The sequence below is a fragment of the Nycticebus coucang genome, chromosome X, assembly GCF_027406575.1.
Source record: "Nycticebus coucang isolate mNycCou1 chromosome X, mNycCou1.pri, whole genome shotgun sequence".
NCBI classification, from domain to species: Eukaryota; Metazoa; Chordata; class Mammalia; order Primates; family Lorisidae; genus Nycticebus; species Nycticebus coucang.
In genome coordinates, this window is record NC_069804.1 from 98,648,799 (window position 1) to 98,665,422 (window position 16,624).

The following is a 16,624-nucleotide window of genomic DNA, read 5'->3' on the forward strand; positions in this document are numbered from 1 at the left end:
GGCATATGTATACCATGGAATATTATGCAACCATAAAAAGATGGAGATTTCACCTCTTTTATGTTCACATGAATGGAGCTGGATCATATTCTTCTTATTAAAGTGTCTTAAGAATGGAAAAAAATACACAGTGTACTCAATACTATTATGAAATCAATATACAATCATCCACACTTTCTTATGAAAGATGAAACACAATTATGGCTCAGAGAGAAGGATAGAGGGGGAAAATGAGGGGAGGAGAGGGGAAAGACAGGTGGAAGGAGGGTAATTGGTGAGACCTCACCTATTGTGTATATTGCAAGCATACATGTCAAATGTATTAACAGTAGAGTATAAATGTCTAAACACAACAATTGAATAAGTGAGGTAAATGATATGTTGACCAGTTTGATGTAAATATTCTAGATTGTATATATAAATATATATATATATTCAGCACATTGTAACCTATAAATGCAATAATGTACACAGTTATGATCTAATACAAAAAGAACCATTTATATAGTTCAAAAATATTTTTATTTGAATAAACTGAACCCAGTACACCAAATTTATTTTTTAAAAATACTTTCACAAAACTTTTCCATTAAGACAACTGGGGTATTTGCTGTTGTTGCTTTTGTGAGAATCTAGCGTATTAGGAATTTCATTTCAAGAGCCACACACCCATTTCCATAAAATTAGGACATATTTTTTAAATCTGTTTTATAAAAACTGGTAACCTCCATATCATTATCAACTCCCCATATCAGGCTGTAAGTGATCTCTAAAAATCTTCTTTATGATGATGTCCAACAACTGTAGTAGTGAAAGCATACCCTTAGGGATAAAAAATTACTTCATTTCCCGTCTGTTTCCCTGACATTTTTAGGCAGAGGTGGAAACAAATGAGTTAATTTTTAATTAATGTAACTTCCCCAAATAGATTTTTTTCTTTTTCAAAAATATACTATTGAAAGAGTAAATAGTAAATATATTACTTTGTAAGGATAGGGGATATTTTCTCTTAAATATAATTTTATGGAAAAAATCTTACTTTGCATTTGGATATATAGAACAATTAAGAAATTATATAAGTATATGCAATTTACTTTTCATTTAATATATCTATTTATATTTAATTATATCTTATAAAGGCATCAGAAAAACATTAGTTAAAAAGGTAAATGTATATACTTTTTGGTAAATAAGTGAATAAAAATAAAGTATATAACCCTGTATTACAGATAAAGCTTACAGTTTTCTTCAGTGCAGGATTATTATGTGACCCAAAATAGAATCCAGAAAATTAAAAGGTCCAAGAAGAACTTTACCTGATATTCCATTAACCAAGACAAAAGTCCCAAAAAGCTAAAACTGGCCTGCTTTTCTTCATAGTAGTTTCTGTAACAATAAAAAAGTAAGAGCAAAGGGGATAAAACTCAAGTCACTAATATTCATCAACAAGCCATTCTGGACCGTGATATTCATTTCATTTTCTAATATTGCTGCCTTAAGTCTTCAACATACACAAAGTTGGGATGTTGACATAGAAGGTAGATTTTTCATTTTATTAAGGAATTAAAAAATACCTTTGGTCTCCATAAAGCTCTCTCCACCAAACATGAATAGCTTGATATAATAATTGGAACAGGTTACATGAATGTACATGACTCCTGAGTTAACAAAAATGGCTAGGAAGAAAAGTTGTGGTTCTGGTTCAGGGTGGGAGGGATTCTTGGCTTTGTTTCCATTTTCTTTTTTGCTTCTCTTTCTCTAATGAAATAAGTAGCCATAAAAGTTCTCTTAAAGTTTTAACAAAAAAAAAAAAAAAAAGAAAGAAAGAAAGAAAATTTTGTTGTATCTAAAATTACTCATCTATAATGCTGCTAGATATCATTTAAAAATGATATTTCTTCTCAATCTACTGTTGACATGGATCTCAAAAACAGTAACATTTTACCAAATAATCACCAAAGAGTTAAACACATTAGAAAGTATACCAACAGAGATCACTAATGTACTTATATTGATGGTTTTCTTAGGGATAATGTAAATTTGTACATTGTGCAGAATTTCCAGTGAGCTTTAAAATTAGACATAATTTATCTTAAACTAGCTATTTTAGACGGTCACCCTTCACTAAAATGTTGGAAACAAGAAGCCTACAAGAGGTAATCCCTTGCATCAGTGGAAAATAATGAAAGGAAGGAGGTAGCCAATGGCAAATATGGAATAGAGAGAGGAAGAACAAGAGAGTGATGCCAGAATGTAGTGTTTTCCCATAACAATTTATACCCTCTTCTCTCTTCCCTTATAAGAATACACTTCTGCTACCTCTTCCATCCTCTAACTATAACACTGAACAAAATTACAAAATATCCTAGGTGTTGTGGGGGAGACCCTGAAGCCACTGTCTCTGTACTTTTTGAGAAATTTAGATTTTTTTTGAAGCACCATAAGGTCATAAATGACTAGCAATGACTAATGGGTGAAAACATCAAGAGAAATGTAATTTGTTAATATATATACTAATTTATAAGCAAAAATATATTTTAAAAATATAGCAAGGGGTAGACAAAGGTTTTTCTTTTTTTTTTTGACAGAGAAAACAAAATTATTGACAAATTAAACTTCATCAAAACAAAAAGTTTTTGACAAAATGCATCATTTCAAAAAATAAGTCGGCCGGGCACAAACTATCAGAAAATATTCACAAAACATATATAATAAAGTCCTGGTATATGGTTTTATATAAAGAAGTCTTTCAATATAATAAGATAAATATGAACATTTCTAAATGGACAAAGGGTTTGAATAGATGTTTCACATGGAAAGTGGTTAATGAAAACATGAAAACCATTAGTTATTAGGAAAGTACATATTGAAATAGCACTAAAAATGAACATATGAAATACCATTGCACATCCACCAAAAGTGTTAAAAAGACAGACAATATCTGATATTGATGTGGATAGCCAGAATGCTCTTACATTTGGGTGGCAGTACTAAATGATATGAATACTTTGGAAAAGTATCTGGCATTTACTTAAAAACTAAACATATACCTACCCTATGATGCAGTAATTCCATTCCTAGTAAGTTAAATACATGAGACAAGTATATATTCACAAAAAAGACTTTGCACAAGACATTTCACAGAAACTTTACTCATTTAACAGCCAAACTGGTAATAATCAAAGTATCCATCAATAGGAGAATGGATTAAAACAAGCTGTGCTGGGGTACATCCATAGAACAGATTCTATTCACCAGTGAAAAAGAATAAACTCTTTTTTTTGTGTGTGTGTGTGTGAGACAGAGTCTTACTTTGTCACCCTCGGTAGAGTGCCAAGGCATCACAGATAACAAACACTTGGGCTTATGCAATTCTCTTGCCTCAGCCTCCTGAGTAGCTGGGACTACAGGTGCCCGCCACAACACCTGGCTATTTTTTAGAGATGGGGTCTTGCTCTTACTCAGTCTGGTCTTGAACCCATGAGCTCCAGCAATCCACCTGCCTTGGCCTCCCAGAGTGCTGGGATTACAGGAATGAGCCACAGCACCCATCAGAATAAACTCTTGATATATACAACACAGATGAATCTTAATGTTATGCTGAGCAAAAGACTTAGCAAAAAGGAGTATATACTGCATTATCCCATTCATAATAAGTTCTATAATAAGCTAAATTAATTAAACTATGATGAAAAAATATCACAAAAGTGATTGCCTTTGAGAATAAAAGGGTGGGGGAAGAGCTAAGATGGCCCACTGGAACCAGCTTTCAACAGAAGCTCCAGCCCAGAGGGAGAAGTAATGATCAGAACCAATAAATAAAGCTGAAGGTCAGTTGTTCTTTTCTTGCTAATGCGTTTGAGTTCTCTGTGGATCGCAGGCTGGGCAAGGGACTTGAGAAACTTCTCTGAAGAAGACAGGCACACGGCCTTCAGACATATGAAAAAATGCTCATCATCTTTAATCATCAGAGAAATGCAAATCAAAACTACTTTGAGATATCATCTAACTCCAGTGAGACTAGCCTATATCACAAAATCCCAAGACCAGAGATGTTGGTGTGGATGTGGAGGAAAGGGAATACTTTTGCACTGCTGGTGGGAATGCAAATTAATACATTCCTTTTGGAAATAGATATGGAGAACACTTAGAGATCTAAAAATAGATCTGCCATTCAATCCTGTAATCCCTCTACTGGGGATATACCCAGAAGACCAAAAATCACACCATAACAAAGATATTTGTATCAGAATATTTATTGCAGCCCTATTCATAATTGCTAAGTCATGGAAAAAGCCCAAGTGCCCATCGATCCACGAATGGATTAATAAATTGTGGTATATGTACACCATGGAATATTATGCAGCCTTAAAGAAAGATGGAGACTTTACCTCGTTCATGTTTACATGGATGGAGCTGGAACATATTCTTCTTAGTAATGTATCTCAAGAATGGAAGAAAAAGTACCCAATGTACTCACCCTTATTATGAAAGTAATGTAGGACCTTCACATGAAAGCTATAACCCAGTTACAACCTAAGAATAGGGAGAAAGGGGAATGGGAGGGGAGGGAGGGTAGAGGGAGGGGGAAGGAGGGGGATTAATGGGATTACACCTGTGGTGCATCTTACAAGGGTATATGTGAATCCTAGTAAATGTGGCATGTAAAGGTGTTAGCAAAATAACTAAGAAAATGCTGCAAAAGCTATGTTAACTAATGTGATGAAAATGTGTCAAACGATCTATGAACCAAGTGTATGGTGCCCCACGATCATACTAATGTACACAGCTATGGTTTAATAAAAATAAATAAAATAAAATAAAATAAAATAAAATAAAATAAAATAAAATGTAGAGTACTCAAAAAAAATAAAAAAAAATAAAACTGAAGGTCAGGAGCTGAGCTAAGAGAGAAGTGTGATAAGTTCACGCCATTCCTTCTGAGGCAAGCTGGGACTCCAAGGAAGCAATTTTCAGGTACAAAACCCATCCCAAAGAGGAATAGAGTCCATTCCCTCCCGTGCCAAGAGAGTGGCTCACTGTGGGCTCTCTATAAGCCAGCTGTGAACAGAAGACCTCTTGTTTTACCCCACAGGAGAGAGTGGCTAAAGACTCCTTCTCCAGAGAGATCCCGCTGCAAGTCAAGGTAGTCTCTTACCCAGAATAAAAGTTGAACAAATATTTTCCGTGTCTTCCTGAACTCCCAGTCAACCCTTTCCCCCTCTCCTTGCAGTCTAGAAACCTACCCCTTGCAGAATCTGGAGTGTCTGATGGTATCTAGCTAGAGCTGGACATTTCATGGGCTGTAGCAAAGTGGCCCTGAAACTGCAACTCTAGTAGAAACAGGGAATTGCAAGGGGAGGGGACTGACACATGCCACGAAAAAAAGTGTATATCACTGGAACCCACACGGCTGCACCACCAACTGGCAATGGCTCCATCTCTAACAGGGTTGACAGCATCTCCAACCCACCCGGCTGCACCTCCCATCCCTGGTGGTGACACCTTCATCATGCTAGGGCTATACCTCCCACCTGCAGTGGGGATACCTCCCACTGGCAGCAGCACACCTCTGACCCACAGTGGCATTCCCGACCTGCCACACCACCACCAAATGGGTCAGTGCCACCCCTGACTCCCTGACTGTGGTGGTGGCTCCATGGACAGTTGGCAGCAACATCCCCAACATGAGGGTACACACATCTAGGGGTGTTAAATTTGGGAGAAAAATCTCCTCAATTCTGTGGACCCCCAAAGGGAGCCAGTTCTTGCCCGTAGGGCTTCTGGGGGAGGACTATGGCCAGGACAAGAGATGTGGTCTCCAAGGGAGAGAACGACATGCTGTTATGGTAACCTCCAGCTCAGAAAAGACACAGGTGGAACACTCTCCAGTTTTCATTGAGCACCCAAGGTAGTCAGGCTTAAGGTCCCCCTTCTGGCTAGTGGTAGAGGGCAGCAGCCTGGCCGAGGAAGCATTGACTCCCCTTTGACACTGGCAGGTGTAAATCCCTGGCACAATGGCTCATTGGAGGGAACTAGGCCACAGCCCTGCAGGGTTACCAGTGACTGGGTATGACAGAGGTGCAAGGTGGGGAAGGAGACACAAGACCCCCGGACTAACTCTTTTGCTGTGCAGGCCTTTCTGACTCCACAGAGCACTGTAGAGAGTCACACTTGTGCTGCCAGTGGACCCCTGCTGTCCAGTTGCTGGAAACCTTTTGATCTCTCCCACTTGATATGCTTTTGTGCTGACTGGGACAATTGATTTGGAACTCTTGACATGGACCGATCACCCAGAGACCATCCAGGGTTGTGCCCTGGCTGTGTTATAGTGGGATGGTCTGATTCTCCTCTTCCACTTGTTGCCTGTCGGGGGCAGGGTGTCTTACTTCCTTGTATTTCTCCACAGCTGATATTTCGGCTCAAAGCCACAAATTCAATAGGATTGGATAGGGACTCACTGAATACAAGACAAGGGATCTAGCCCCATCACACCAAACAGGTCTCCAGAGTCTCAGGCTGCAGTACTAAAAAAGACTTTTGTAAAGCTTTAGGGGGAAAGACACAGTCAACAAGTACACCTCTTTGCTAAAGGGCTGGTTAATTACAACTCCAGGAACCCTCAATCCAATTTCACATTACCAGATTCTCTAGCCACACAGTGAAAAATAATCATGGGGCAGAATCAGCAGAAAATCTCTGGCAAAATGAAAAACCAGAGTAGATCATCTCCCTCAAGGAATGACAAAAGACGCACAACAGAAGATCCCATTCATGAACAAATGGCTGAGATGTCCAAAATCGAGTTCAGAATATACATGGCAAATAAGATTAATAGAATGGAAGTAAAGTTGGAATTAGAAATTCAAGGACTAATTCAAAAGTTTTCTCAAAAATTCAATGAATTCAAAGACAAAAATCTCCAAACATTTCAGCACACGGAGGCAAGAAATTGCAGCCCTCAAAGATCTGAGAAATACAGTAAAATCCCTCAGTAACAAAATGGAGCACACAGAAGAAAGGATCTTTGACATTGAATACAAAGCTCTTGAATGCTCCCGAATACTGAAAGAGGAAGAGAAGCAGAGAGCAAAAATGGATCACTCCATGAGAGAGTTGTGGGACCACTTCAAAAGAACAAACATTCGCCTTATAAGAATTCCTGAAGAAAAGGATGTTTCTAAAGGTACAGATGCTCTTCTCCAAGATGTGATAGAGGAGAACTTCCCAATCATGGCAAGAGATACTGAAATTCAGATAGAAAACAGTTTCAGAAACCCAACATGACTCAATCCCAATAAAATATCTCCTAACTCTGCTAAATTAACATGAAGGAGAAAATTCTACAAGCTGCCAGATGTAAGAAAATCATAACCTACAAGGGGAAGAATATTACAATGACTGCAGAACTCTCAGATGAAACTTTTCAGGCCAGAAAGGGATGGTCATCGACCTTTAATCTCCTAAAACAAAACAACTGTTGCCCAGGATCCTGTACTCAGCTAAACTGAGCTTCATTTGTGATGGAGAAATCAAATACTTTAATGACATACACATGTTGAAGAAATGTGCCATAACTAAACCAGCTCTTCAGGATATTCTCAGACATATCCTCCATAATGACCAACCCAATCCCATACCACAAAAGTAAACTCACTCAGAAACTTCGGATCAAACCTCAAACCCAGCAGAAGAAAAGAAATAACCAAAATTAGAGCAGAATTAAATGAATTTGAAAATAAAAGAATCATTCAACATATCAATGAATCAAAAACATGGTTTTCTGAAAAGGTTAACAAACATGATAAACCTTAGGCTTACCTAACCAAAACCAGAAACATAAAATCTCTTATATCATCAATCGGAAATGACAAAGGGAAAATAACAACACGTATCTTAGAAATTAAAAATAAATCTTTAATGAATACTATAAAAACTCTATTCTCAGAAATATAGAAATCTAAATGAAATAGATTGATACCTAGAAGAATGCCACCTTCCTAGACTCAGCCAGAAAGAATTAGAAATGTTGGATAGACCTATATCAAGTCCTGAAATAGCATCAACTATATGAAATCTCCCACAAAAGGAAAGTCTGGGACCAGATGGTTTCACATGAGAATTCTACCAAACCTTTAAAGAAGAACTAATACCTGTATTACATAACCTTTTCAAAAACATAGAAAAAGAAGGACTACTTCCCAACTCATTCTATAAAGCAAATATCATCCTGATCTCCAAAACCGAAAAAGACCCAAAAAAGAAAGAAAACTATAGAACAATTTATTTAACGGATATAGATGGAAAAATATTCAATAAGACTCTAGAAAAAGAATCCAGCAATGAATCAAACAAATTATACACCATGACCAAGCTGGTTTTATCCATGGGTCTCAAGGTTGGTTCAACATACATAAATATATAAATATAAAACATCACATAAACAAAATAAAAAATAAAAACCATATGATTCTCTCAATTAATGCAGAAAAAGCTTTTGATAATATCCAGGATCCTTTCATGATCAGAACGCTTAATAAATAGGTATAGAAGGGGCATTTCTTTTTTTTTTTTTTTTTGTAGAGGCAGAATTTCACTTTATTGCCCTCAGTAGAGTGCCGTGGCATCACACAGCTCACAGCAACCTCCAACTCCTGGGCTTAGGTGATTCTCCTGCCTCAGCCTCCCGAGTAGCTGGGACTACAGGCGCCTGCCACAACGCCCGGCTATTTTTTTGTTGCAGTTTGGCTGGGGCTGGGTTTGAACCCACCACCCTCGGCATATGGGGCCGGCGCCCTGCTCACTGAGCTACAGGCGCCGCCCAGAAGGGGCATTTCTTAAACTGATAGGTGCCATTTATAGCAAATCCACAGTCGATGTCATATTAAATGGAGTAAAATTGAAAACATTTTCACTCAGATCAGGAAAAAGACAAGGATGCCATTGTTTCCACTGCTACTTATCATTGTAATGGAAGCTTTATTCATTGGAATTAGGCAAGAGAAGGCAAGCAAGGTTATCAAATAGGGTCAGAGAAGATCAAACTTTCACTCTTTGCAGATGATACGATCTTATACCTAAAAACCCTAGGGACTCAACTTCAAAACTTTTGGACGTGATCAAGGAATACAGCAGTGTATCAGGATACAAAATCAATACTCATAGATCAGTAGCTTTTATATATACCAACAATTGTTAAGCAGAAAATACAGTCAAGGACTTTATCCCTCTTACAGTAGTCCAAAAGAAGAAGAAATATTTGGGAATTTACCTAACAAAGGACATGAAAGATCTCTATAAAGAGAACTATGAAACTCTGAGAAAATAAATAGCTGAAAATATTAACAAATGGAAAAACGTACCATGCTCATGGATGAGAAGAATCAACATCGTTAAAATGACAATACTACCCAAAGCAATATAAAAATTTAATGCAATCCCTATTAAAGTACCACCGTCATACTTTAAATATCTGGAAAAAATAGTACTTCATTTTATATGGAATCAGAAAAAACCTCAAACAGCCAAGACATGACTCAGAAAGAAAAATAAGTCAGGAGGAATCACACTACAAGAATTCAGACTAGACTGTAAAACTATAGTGATCAAAACAGCATAGTACTAGCACATAAATAGAGAGATAGATATATGGAACATAATAGAGAACCAAGAGATGAACCCAGACACATATCATCATTTGATCTTTATAAGCCTATCGAAAATATAAATCAAGGGAAAGATTCCCTATTTAACAAATGATGCTGGATGAATTTGCTGGTGACTTGTAGAAAACTGAAAATGGACCCACACCTTTTTCACCATTAACAAAAATTGACTCTCACTGGATAAAATACTTAAATTTAAGACATGAAACAATAAGGATTCTTGCAGAGAGTGCAGGGGAAACACTAGAAGAAATTGGCCTGGGAAAAATTTTATGAGGAGCCCCTGGGCAATTGAAGCAACAACAGAAATACATTACTGGGATCTGATCAAACTAAAAAGCTTCTGCACAGCCAAGAACACAGTAAGTAAAGCAAGCATACAGCCCTCAGAATGGGAGAAGATATTTGCAGGTTATGTTTCTGCCAAAGGTTTCATAACCAGAATCCACAGGGAACTCAAACGTATTAATAAGAAAAAAACAGCAGCAGTGAGATTGCAAATTCGAAAGTCCTTACCTGTGAGCTGCTTTGTTTTCTGTGGACTTGGCTCTCAGTTGAACTACACTGGGAGAACTTGGACAAGAGTGCAGAGGGCATTTAAGCATTGTATAGGGCCCCAGACTGAGCCACTGAGCTGGACAGAGCTAGTAGTGTTTGGCGGTGGGCCATGCAGAGTCATTATGGAAGAATTGCCCTGGCAAGCACCATCCTCAGGGTTGCAGAGCAAGAATCAGTCAAGAGACCTTGGGCGAGTAATCTAGTGACTGAGCAGCCTAAAAGCAGGGATTGAGATGCCATACAGCCTTGGCCCTAAGGGGTATAGAGCAAGACCAGTTTTGGCATACTGGAATCATCTAAACTCTAGTCCAGAGGCACGGTAGCTTAAAGAGCAAAAGGAAGTGAAAGAAATATTAGGGCAAGAAAACAGATAAAAGAAAACACTCATGAAGAAGAATCAACACAAAAATCCTAGCAACATGAAAAACCAGTCCAGAGCAAACCCCTCCCCCACCAAGGGACCATAGGTAGCTACTGCAGAGGATTCCACCTATAAAGAAATGTTAGAAATGACAGGGAATTTAGAATATAGATGATGAAAACAATGAATGAAATGATGGAAACAATGAAGGAAATTGCTGATGAAGTGGAAAATAAACAAAAGAAAATCCAAAAACAGAATCAAATAAGAGATGAACAATATGAAGAAGATAGAAAGGATATAGAAGAGCTGATGGTACTGAAGCAGTCAATTAGGGAATTTAAAGATGCAATAGAAAGCATCAACAACAGATTAGACCATGGAGAAGAAAGAATCTCAGAGGTAGAGGACAAAGCTCTTGAGATAATTCAGATAGTTAAAGAGGCAGAAAAAAAGAGAGAGAAAGAACATTCACTGGCAGGGTTATGTGACTTTATGAAGCATTCAAACACACAAGTTATAGGTATCCCAGAAAAGGAAGAAGAATGCCACAGGAGAATAGAAGTGATACTAGAGAATATTATGAATGGAAAATTTCACAAATATCACCAAAGATTCTGACACACTCCTTTCAGAGGGATATCAGACCCAGGTTGCCTCAACTCTAACAGAGCCTCTCCAAGACAAATTGTGATGAACCTGTCCAAAGTCAAGACAAAGGAAAAGATTCTTCAAGCCACGAAGAGTAAGAACCAGTTGACCTACAGGGAAATATCCATCCAGGTGATTGCAGACTTCTATACTGAAACTTTTCAAGCCAGAACACAATAGTCATCTACCTCTGATCTACTTAAACAGAGCACTATCCTGCCCAGAATTCTATATCCTGTTAAGCTAAGTTTTAAATTTGGTGGAGAAATCAAATCATTTACTGATATACAAACATTCAGGAAATTTTACACAACAAGAACACCTCTACAAGAAATAATTCAACCTACATACTGACCATCATAATAGATAAACAGCAATTAAAGGACAGAACCTAACTTCCACACCAATGGAAAAGATAAAGCTAAGCAATGGACTGTCACAAAATAAGATGAATAGAACACTACCACACTTATCAATTATCTCAATGAATATTAATGGCTTGAATTCCCCACTCAAGAGGAATTGGTTGGCTGACTGGATAACAAACACAAGCCATCCATTTGCTGTCTGCAGAAAACAAACCTAGATTTCAAAGAAAAATTAAAACTCCAAGTTAAGGGTTGAAAGGCAATTTTTCAGGCCAACTGAATTCATAAGAAAAGCGGAGTTGTAATCTTATTTTCAGATACATGTGTATTTAAAGCAACTACAGTCAAAAAAAGACAAAGATGGTCACTTTCTTTTGGTTACCTACCTTACTCAATCTGAGCAATATGATATTCTATAACACCATAATAACAGGGGACTTTAACAGTACTCTTACAGAGCTGGACAAAGATATAAGGGACTTTAATGAGACCCTAGAAAAACTGTGCTTGATAGATGTATATAGAACATTCCATCTCAAAGATTAAGAATGTGCATTCTTCTCAATCCTACATGGAACATTCTCCAAAATTGACCATAATCTGGGACACAAAACAAACCACAAAAGAATCAAAGAAACAAAAGAATTGAAATTTTTCCTTGTATCTTCTCAGACAACAAGGCACTAAAGGTGAAACTCAACTCCAACAAACACGTTCAAGTCCACACAAAGGAATGGAAATTAAAAAACCTTCTGTTGAATGACAGTTGGGTGCAGGAAGAAATAAAAGAGGACATAATTAACTTCCTTGAGCAGAACACCATTGAAGACACAAGCTACCAAAACCACTGAGATACTGCAAAAGCAGTTCTGAGAGGAAAATTTATTGCATTAGATGCCTACATTCAAAAAACAGAAAGAGACTGCATCAACAAACTCACAAGCCATCTGATGGAATTGGAAAAAGAAGAACAATCTAAGACTAAAGCCAGCTGAAGTAAAGAAATACCCAAAATTAAATAATTGATCAATGAAATTGAAAACAAATGAATCATTCAGAAATTTAATTAAACAAGGAGTTGGTTTTTTGAAAAAAATAAATAAAATAGATAAAACTTTGGCCAGACTAACTAGAAATAGAAAAGTAAAATGTCTAGTAACCTCAATCAGAAATGATAAAGGGGGAATAATAACTGATGCCACAGAGATACAAGAGATCATCTCTGAATAGTAGTTTCTAGTTACAGAAACTCTATGCCCAGAAATTTGACAATGTGAAGGAGGAAATGGACCAATATTTGGAATTACATCCTCTCCCTAGACTTATCCAGGAAGAAATGGAGCTCTTGAGGGAGGAAGGGCAAGATGGCCAACTTGAGCCAGCGTTAGACAGAAGCTCCCATCCAGAGGGAAGGATTATGACCAGAAAGTACTCAACAATGCTGAAGACTGGGAGCCGAGATGAGAGAGAATAGTGATAACTGCACAGCACCTCTGCTGAGGCAAGCTGCGACTCCAGGAAAGCAAATTTCAGGTACGAAACTCATCCCAAAACAAAAGTATCTGCCCCCTCCACCAAGAGTGTTGTTTTTATTTGTTTGTTTTCTTTCTTTTTGGCTTGCTGTAGGTATTGTACAGGTGAGCGGTGAACTGAGAACCTCTTGTGTCACCCAACAGGAGAGAGTTGCAGAAAGTGGGGACTACTTATCCAGGGAATCCTGGTGTGACCCTGAGCACTCCCTTGCCAGGCATGAAAGTAGAACTAACATTTTCCCTTCCATTTTGAACTTCCAGTCAACCATCCTTCCCTCATCTGATAGTCCAGAAGCCTAACACCTTCAGAGACCAGAATGTCTGCCATTCATTGCCAGGTTCAGACACTGCAAGGGCTATGGTAGAAAAGCTACACTGTAACAGTGAGTCCAGCAGTGTTGAAAACATGGGGGGAGGCTGTCGGGCTTGGCTCTGCAGAAGTACAAACCAGTTGAGGGAGGAGGCTGGCAACTGTACGCCCTGCCCTGCCAGAACTGAGAGCACCATGCTCCACCCTGCCAGAGCTGGTCCCCATGTACCCTACCCTGCCAGAGAACTGTGCCCCACCCAGCTAAAGCCACTTGCTGCAAGCTATGCTCTGCTGGAGCCACCACACAGCTGCCCTGCCAGAGCCGCAAGACATTCTGCACTTCCAGAACCATGCGCAGCATGACTTGCGCCCCACCCTATTGTTGGAGCCATGTGCCCCGGGATCCTGGATCTGCCACTACAGCCACCTCCCTGGCCATGGGAGTCACCTGCGAGTTATGCAGCGACACCTCCCATGAAGATTCAGCAACAGTAGAGCAATCCCACTGGCGTCTAATCTTGGAGAGACACCTCCCCAATTCTGAGGACTGCCAGAGGAGGCCAGACTTTTCCCTAAAAGGATGCCAGTGCTCCCCTTTCCCCTGCGGCATCTGATGGGGTTGGTGTGCTTTGCAGAGCTCCGAACACGTGCGTGGGATGACTTGAAAGTAAAAAAAAAGTGGCAGGCACGTAGTCTGCAGTATTCAGATGTCTTCACCTGAAAAACCTGCCCCCATCAGGACCTCAGCTCTCTGAAAGCACTGTGACACCACACAGGGGTGATCCCTTCATGTTGCAGCAGTCAATAAACCCAGAACCAGGAATTCTGGGACCTCCACCTCCCTCATTTCATCTTGGGGGACCAGCAGTTGGACCAAGAGGAAATCTAGGTGCTGGAAATGAGAACCTGCAAGGACCTAGACACATGCAGAAAGGCAGAGTGGAAACTAGCCGAGTTGTTCACATCATGGATTTTCAACGAGGGAAAAACTTGAGATACCAACTATTACAGCTTGTGGAACCATTTGGAGTCATTTCAAATCATCTGATTCTAAATAAAATTAATGAGGCTTTTATTGAAATGGCAACTAGAGAGGATGCTCAGGCTGCAGTGGATTATTATACAACCGTGCCAGCATTATTATTTGGCAAGGCAGTGAGAGTCCATTTATCCCAGAAGTATAAAAGAATAAAGAAGCCTGAGGGGAAACCAGATCAGAAGTTTGATCAAAAGCAAGAGCTTGGACGTGTGATACATCTAGCAATTTACCCCATTCTGGCTATTCTGATAGTGCTGTTCTAAAGCTTGCCGAGCCCTATGGAAAAATAAAAAAAAACTATATATTGATGAGGATGAAGAGTCAGGCCTTCTTTGAGATGGAGACAAGAGAAGATGCAATGGCAATGGTTGACCATTGTTTGAAAAAAGCCCTTTGGTTTCAGGGGAGATGTGTAAAGGTTGACCTTTCTGAGAAATACAAAAAACTGGTGCTGAGGATACCCAACAGAGGCATTGACTTACTGAAAAAAGATAAATCCCAAAAAAGGTCTTATTCTCCAGATGGCAAAGAATCTCCAAGTGATAAGAAATCTAAAACTGATGGTTCCCAGAAGACTGAAAGTACAAATGAAGGTAAAAAACAAGAAGAAAAGTCAGGTGAAGATGGTGAGAAAGATACAAAGGATGACCAGACAGAACAGGAACCCAATATGCTTCTCGAATCTGAAGATGAGCTAATTGTGGATGAAGAAGAAGCAGCTGCATTGTTAGAAAGTGGCAGTTCAGTGGGAGGTGAGACTGATCTTGCTAATTTAGGTGATGTGGCTTCTGATGGGAAAAAAGGAGCCTTCAGATAAAGCTGTGAAAAAAGATACAAGTGCTTCAGCAGCAGCAAAGAAACAGTTTAAAAAGGTGGACAAGATTGAGGAACTTGATCAAGAAAATGAAGCAGCACTGGAAAATGGAATTAAAAATGAGGAAAATACAGAACGAGGTGCAGAATCTGCTGAGAAGATCCCAACAAAGATACAAGTGAAAATGCAGAAGGACAAAGTGATGAAAACAAGGAGGACTATACAATCCCAGATGAGTATAGAATTGGACCATATCAGTCCAATGTTCCTGTTGAAATTTCTGAATAAATTGGCAGAGGAACGCAGACAAAAGAAGGAAACATAAGATGTCCAAGAAGAGTTAACGATTTCAAAGAAAATAATGGTTCTTTGTTTTTAATGTTAACCTTTTTTAAATACAATACTGATGTTAGAAGATGACTATTGTACTCTTTTGTTTTAGTGGAGAAATACTAGTCTGTTCATGCGTTAAATGTTATAGCAAGAAAATACATACGTGGTTAAGTTAATGAAGACTAGTTTTTCTTTTATCAGAAAGGCAACAGAAGTACTTTGTAGAAACTGACTTTGTAAGCTATTTAAGACAACTTGCACCACTGAGAAAAAGATAACGTAGAACATTCAGAAAAATTAATTTTAGTAGTTCCAAGCTTCAAAGAAATGTGAACATTTGATTCCATTCAATAAAGAACAAAACCGGTTGTACTTTTATTACTTTCATCTGAAACATTCCACATAGTAATCTGAGCCTTGCAGACTTTTCAGTTGGAGTTTTGAAGCTTCTTTGTTTGCATTTCATTTTTGGAGAATTAATGTGAGATTGGCAATTCAAATGCAGGTGCAGTTTTCTTTTAATGTCATGCTGTTGTTTAGGTATTGAGTAATTTGCTTTATATTTTGTAATTATGTCCCTGAGTTCCTGCTAGATTGCTTATTCTAGTAGTTCTATGTATTTTCATTGAAATGTAAAAATATTCTTGTTCTCTGACCAGCATTAATTTTCTGAGATCTTACTGCTTGTCACTTGAATCCTGTAGCTGTCATACATCTCTGGTATAAGCAACATTTGATTTTTGAAGTGTGTAGACAATCTCTTCATACTTTCAAGATGTAATTTACATTTCTGCATTTTAAAGACAGTTTGGACATAATTCTAGATGCACACTTCTGATTCATGTACCTGCACATGTTACCTTCGTGAACAGAAATTTGCATGTAAAATCTGTGTTTACTTGTGACTTTCTGGTTATATACTGCTTATATCTGTGGATTCAAGTTACTGAAGTGAATATCAATAAAAAAAACCCCACAGACCAGAATACCAGT

The 16,624-nt window shown here is 38.4% G+C and overlaps 1 protein-coding gene and 1 pseudogene across 2 annotated transcripts in view; one reads left to right on the forward strand and one right to left on the reverse strand.

Annotated features, from left to right (window-relative positions):
* Positions 1-13,642, reverse strand: part of CHM (CHM Rab escort protein) — a 122,767-nt gene extending 109,125 nt beyond the window's left edge. The window contains 1 exon segment of the mRNA XM_053579042.1: positions 13,439-13,642. Coding sequence (XP_053435017.1) covers positions 13,439-13,642 — 204 coding nt within the window.
* Positions 13,643-13,795: 153 nt separating this feature from the next.
* LOC128576916 (matrin-3-like) lies at positions 13,796-15,996 on the forward strand (annotated as a pseudogene). The gene is made up of 2 exons (XR_008377498.1): positions 13,796-13,936; positions 14,139-15,996. The product of XR_008377498.1 is annotated as a matrin-3-like (transcript).
* The last annotated feature ends 628 nt before the right edge of the window (positions 15,997-16,624 follow it).